The sequence below is a fragment of the Cylas formicarius genome, unplaced genomic scaffold, assembly GCF_029955315.1.
Source record: "Cylas formicarius isolate icCylForm1 unplaced genomic scaffold, icCylForm1.1 PGA_scaffold_10__41_contigs__length_53128322, whole genome shotgun sequence".
NCBI lineage: Eukaryota > Metazoa > Arthropoda > Insecta > Coleoptera > Brentidae > Cylas > Cylas formicarius.
The window spans coordinates 20,860,382-20,867,012 of NW_026844214.1; the positions used below are offsets into that span (position 1 = coordinate 20,860,382).

At 34.2% G+C, this 6,631-nt stretch overlaps 1 protein-coding gene across 1 annotated transcript in view; it reads right to left on the reverse strand.

Annotated features, from left to right (window-relative positions):
• The window catches only part of LOC132708105 (zinc finger protein 62 homolog), a 29,565-nt gene extending 23,815 nt beyond the window's left edge, over positions 1-5,750 (reverse strand). Inside the window, exon 1 of the mRNA XM_060680228.1 lies at positions 4,306-5,750. Coding sequence (XP_060536211.1) covers positions 4,306-5,564 — 1,259 coding nt within the window. The 5' untranslated portion in view covers positions 5,565-5,750. The remainder of the gene's footprint in view (positions 1-4,305) is intronic.
• Positions 5,751-6,631: the final 881 nt, after the last annotated feature.

Genomic DNA, 6,631 nt, shown 5'->3' on the forward strand with positions numbered 1-6,631 from the left:
AAAATTTTGCCGATTGGTTAAATGGTTTTTGAGAAAATCATGTTTTTCTGGAAGACAAGTTAAGCAAAGAAAATTTTTCAAATTTAAAAAATATATATTTGGTGACATTTCACTACGCTCAATTTCTATTGTTTAGATGTGCTTACGGACTTTTACTTCCTTGCCAAATTTGAAGTCGATGACTACATATTTGAGACACCTATGACGTTTTAGAATATAGCACAGAATATTCCGAACACCCTGTACAATATATAAAAACCTTAAAGACAAAAGTCTTAGCTGTCCATACGCGCTATACAGAAATGTGAAAGAAACTGACAACGGACGGGAGCTCAATTTTCAGTTTCTTGCAAATTACCGACGCACCCTGTACATTTTTAAAAAATCATTAAGAATAAAGGTTTTTGATCCGGATCTTGCGCGTCGTTTGGTTAAAGAATTTTTTTAATCGCACATACCATCTTGGAGAAATGATTTTTTCTCGGTATCTCATCGATTTTTCGAAAGTAACAAGATATTTCTGTCGTCCATAGTAGTCATATTAGCTTTAGGAGTGTAGATTTTATGGCATTCAAAAACCGCGACATAGCCAATTCAATTTTTGTATACTACGGACGCTTCATGACTATGCCGTTCAAAGAATTCGATCTTTACGAGTAACCGCGATTGGCTGGTTCTTTTACGTCATAGTTGTTGGAGCGGTACTGACATCTTTTTAACCCCCAAGTACGACGATCTGATCAAAACTATTGAGGAGTTGGATCACAGCGATCTGTGTTCGATTTTTACAACGAAGGGGTTTACCGAGACCCTAGTAGATCAGATACGGGAAGCGAATTTCACGTCGATAACCTCAGTTATCGCTGATCATAAACGGGCGTCGTTCGTATTACTGCTAAATTATGCCAATCGGTTCGTCCAATACAACGACGATTTTCCTTACAAAATCATGCCTGAACCAGTGATACCAACACTAGGATCCTTTACGTTCAGAAAGAATTCAGCCTTTCTCCGTAGTTTTCAAACGTTCAGTTTAAGAAGCGCCCAATCCGGCGACATCGACAATAAATTAAATTTTCTGATACCAGAACAATTTTGACGCTGCATCATTTGTTCGGTGGATTTTTTATCCTTATTGTCGGCTGACTGTTCAGTTCTGTCGTTTTTTTAACAAAGTTATCGTTAAAACTCAAGCGGAATAAGTAAAATTATTATTATGTCTTACAGTTGAAAAAATGTGAGACGTGTTGGGAAAACAGGATGTAGCAATTGCTGAAAATTTGACCACGTAGGTTTTTGATTCTCGTCTAACGATTTATGTTGCCTCTTGTATCAAAAAGGAGCAAAAACTTTGATTTTCGTAAATGAGACCCCTTGTATCTTGACATATTAATTATTTTCCATAATTTGCTATAATTTAGAACGCTGAAATTTTGGCTGCAATGTTTGCAATTTGAGTACTATAGTTCATATTCAACAACAACAACTTCTGCCATGTACAAGATAATTTCTTTATCGCCCTTTATATTACAAAATAATATATTTATAAGTGTTAGGTAGCTATGACATGTGACACATGTATTTATGAACAATTGATAGTCATTGCATTGACAAACAAATATTTTAGTAACGAAATTTAAAAAGTAAATAAAAAAGAACTGAAATCAATGAAAATAATCAAATTAAATTCTAAATTTATTTTTTATTACCTGTGGAGAATGAGGACGGTCTAAAATACGAACATGTAAAAAGTTTACCGAGACGTAACTACCAACACGTGAATATGAGGAAGTATGTACCAATAGAAACCTTTTACATGGTCGCATTTTAATCCGTCCAGACTTTCCATAGATAATGACAAGAAATGATCAGAAAGTAACGACGGGGACAAAAATGGTAAAATGTGCCATTTAAAAAATCAAATTTGTACCGCGTCAAAAACATAGGCGACAAAATTTTTCGCCAATTTCTTTGTCCCGTTTTCCCAAAACGTCAAAAGTAAGACACGCTGTATATCACATAAATACTTACTTACGAACTAATCAGAAGTGGCTAGAGTTCATCTTTTGTAAAAACGACTTTAAAAAATGCGGGAGTACAACGTTACCAATTTCCCACAATCGCAATATCTCATTGATCACCATAATTAAATTAATTTTTATTATAAAGGCAAAATCACCCTCTAGATTTTCCACAATGGTAAGCTTTTTACAGATTTCATACATGATATCACGGATTTCACAAAAATTTTAAGAAAAAATAAGCGAATTTCCCAATGATTTTATGGAACATTATTTTAAAACCACTGTTCAAGTGGGATAGTGTTTTGTCTGTGTCAGTGCTAGATTAATAAAATGTTACAGTTAATATTAAAGTAAATGCCAAAAAATAACAGATTTTTTTCTTTCAGACGTCAGGTTCGTTAATATTTTGACGTTGTCAATTCTAGCGATCATGACGTGTGTATTCGTGTTATTTTGCAAAAATATACCCAAAAACTAATGATCTTAGAAAAAGCACATTATGCGGCACATCGATAAACTTCTTCGTAGCTCGTTTATTAAGCACTTGGTACGTTCGTGCCAAATGAAACTCGTGACAAAAACAGCGGTTATGAAACTTGTTGTACAATATACTACTGTAAGATTCATATCCATATATTTTCAAAACTGGCAAAAAAATTATATTTTTCAAATTTGGTTACTTCATTTTTCTCTTAGAATTTACAAAAGTAATTTCCTTAAGAAGTTACAAGAAATGAGAATGAATGAACTGAACAAAAAAAAATTTTGTGTGTTTCCTTATATACAATCCCCATTATCGCATCCCATACAGAGTGTCTTATAAATTTAAAGATTTAGGGTTGTACTAAAATCAATAGGTCCATTCACAATATATTTTATTTTATTTATTTTATATATTTTATTTTATTTTATTTTTTTATATCTTTTATTCATATAAATAAGCATGATTACTAAATTTAACATTTTTTGAAAATGGAAAGCAATTATTTATGATCATTATCATATCATTTATCTTTTGAAAAATCTGAATCTATAAATGAGAAAGTGGGACTGTTCTCTACTCGTGCATTTTCGATTTTCATTTTTTTTTAATAAGTCACACATGAGAAAGTAGAAATACAAAAAGATTTTTTTTTAGATTAATTGATTTAATATATTAATAAATCTGGAAAAACTCAGTACCGTTCCATGATTTAGATTACCCTCAGGGACGACACTGAAAACTTTTACCAAAATCATCTGATTCATATTCTGATGATTAGGCCCTTAGTACTGAATTTTGAAACACCCTGTATATTGCTTGCATTATTCCGACCAGCATCACGGCATTTCATACACTTATTCTGTGTACCGCATCAATTTGTAGATAATTTCCGTTCATGTTTTCAATTTATGCCAGAAAGGAAGACAAATTCAATATTTTTTCTAAAAATATAAAATAAATAGTTTTGGAATGCCTTTTGCGTTAACGGTTTAAAAAGTAGATCCGAGGTTGAAATCTTTACGCTCTGGATTACCTATGTAATAAGTAAAAAAAATGTGACTCTATTATTTGGACTCCTTTTCATTTTCGCATTAATTTTTATAAAAATTTTAACAACCATAGAAGAGGAAAAAGTAACAATGCAACGTGCGATTTATTTTAAAAATTGTTATGGAATAAAACGAAGAAAATTACCATTCTTAAAAATATTTGTTGATTTTCTGAAATGACTCGGAATTTCGTAACTTTCTAAACGGCCACTAAGATAATTTAACAAATCCCGAAAATCTCTGATAAAATAAAACTCATCTGGTCACACCATATGGCTATTAGATAATATAGTGGCCCTACTACGATAAAAATTGATGCGCCGCAGAAGAGAATGATTTTGCGCCCATGCCTCTATATTTTTCCCTCTAACCTGAATGTTGCGCCATTTTCTTTCTAATCAGTGATATCCTCACACTTAATTCGTTTTCACAGAACATTTATCGAGATCTAGCCATATTTTGAGAAAATACTCCGTAAAAATGCCGCATCCAAACTTATTGACGATCTGTCAACGGCCATGTTGGTTTTTGAATGCTGCAAGGTCATTGTTTAAAAGTAGGGCTTTACATATCGTGTATGCGCAAGTTGAATGGACCTTCTCAAATTATTTTTCATAGTTGCTTCGTAAGTTCCTGTACAGCTAGTAGCCATATGGGTCACACCAACGTACGATTAATTAATTGTAAGATTAAGTAATCACGTTGTGCCATTCAGGTGACAAAATTGAATAAAAAAGTGCAATCTCACCTATTGGTCTCGCTTGTCGGTTCTAGCTTCACCTCTACCAAAGGCATTTTCGTAAGATTATCAATTTTTCCTCCATTATTGTCGGCAACTTCGGTAGGAATTTCCAACTCTTTCAGTACGTCTTCTAATAGCTTAATCACGATTTCCTTATTGTCAACACACTTGTTAGCTGAATTAATATTTTCTTTATTTTGGCAGCCATTATTCACCGACAAATGCAACTTGGGCGTATAGTGCTTCTTCTTTATCTTGTGGCTGTAGAGAATTTCGTGCGACTTAAACGTTCTGTTGCAGTATTCGCAAAATGTTAGTTTCGGTAGGTAGAACAAATTAGCGAATTCGGAGCACTTTTTCAACCAGTGCGTAGACGCGCTCACGTACGAATCAAATATTCGGGAGCAATTCACGCACTCGTAGTTCTTCTGGGTCGTATGTGTCCTCTGGTGCATCAGAAGCAGATTCTTGTCCGAGTACGTACGGTTACAGAATTCGCACTGCAACAGTATTTCCGTCAGTATTTTTTCCACGTGCTTGTTTCCCGATTGGACATTATACTCTTGTCCGAAGCAAACTGTCTCGGAACATGCGGAACTGTGGTAAGTTCCGATCTCCAACGAAGAAAATACCTCGTGGCATTTCGTGCATTTCCAAACAGTCACGTCGCTTCTGTAAAATTTGGAAATGTCGCCGCCTTTCTTGCAGTGGTTCTCTTGGTGTATGCGCAAACGATTCTCACTGATAAAACTCTTTTTGCAATGCTCGCACGAATTCAATGTCATGTTTTCGTGCGCGGCCACGTGGCGTTCTAAATTACTCTTGGTCACGAATCTTTTGCCGCAAATACCGCAATCGTGCTTATTGTTGACGCTTTCGCAGCCTTCGCGATCTGCGGACTCTCTCACAACCGTTTTCTCGATATTGAACTGGCACTGATGTCGTTGGTATTGGTACTTCGTCGGAAAATTAGTTTCACAATTTTGACATCTTATCAAGGAAGGAAAATTCAGGTGCCCCTCCGTGTCGACTTCCTTCGAGCTTTCTTTTAATTCTTCGATCACGACGGATGCATCAGAATTAAAATAGGGCGTGCTCAAATTTAAACCATTTATAACATATGTACTCGAATCAAATCTTTTATTTGTTAAAGCGATGGTCGTCCTAACTGGTTTGTTCCCATTATGCGGTCTAAATTCGTTTTTTACTACCGAAACGATAGCATCTGCTACTATTCTGTAAACGAGAATCACCACATCGCTCATTCTTAAACCACTAGATATTTGCACGCGCAGTTTTCTATCGTAATAGCTGTGCTTTGAAGTAAAGCTGATTTTTTAGATAACTTTTAGTTTTGTCCGCACAAAAACATTTGAAAATAACAGTCTGCGTTACCTAGGAACCTGGTTACCAAATGTTTTTAGAACGGTGCGGAAAAATGCAATTACGCAATTAATTGGTCGCCAACCACAAGTCGCCAAAGCACAAAATACTGAAACTTACAAATTATCTTCATATTATTTTTGAACAAGCGCCATCGGTCATCAGAGATTATACTGTAATATCATCAGCATTGCCAACCAATGCATTTATAAATATTAGTTCTGAATTCCGTACTTGCAAAAATATTGAGAAAATAAAACTAAGTATATTTTATTGCTAATAATCGGGGAACTAATTTTACTATTTGCTTTTTAATAGCTAGGTATACAAGATCCATTTTGCTATTTCTTTGTTGAAATATTAAAAAACTAACTAAAAAACATTAAACAAAGCAGGAATTTTTACTGTCTACGATATTATTTTCACTAATCAGAAATTCAAGTGTATTCAGAAATCTAGCTAATCAGGCCTCCGATTAACGGCTTGGAAGCTAAAGTTAATTGATTGAAATATCTGTGGTCCGTGAAAGCATGATATGCCAGAAACAAAAATGTCAAATACAAAAATGATTCCAAGTTAACACCTGTTAACCTACTTCGTAGAAAATTCACAGTTTCAAGAGCGTTTTTATTTAATTTTTTTTAGTAATTCTGTTGGTTTTCGAAACCAATGTTAAATTAACGACTCGCGGGCCCATATCATGTCGGCAATAAGTAACGAATCTCAAATACGATATTTATTACAGTGGTTCAAGGAATGGAGTGAATTTCAACGAACAGATTTTTTGCCAATATTAGCAGAAAATTATGCTTACGGAGCATACATGAACGGCATCGTAAATAACATTGGAAATATGAATTTTAGAGATAAGCCAATGACCTTATTTGAATGTAGAGTAAGAATTATGTGCATTATTTGCTTTTATCCATTAGATATAAATTATTTTTCA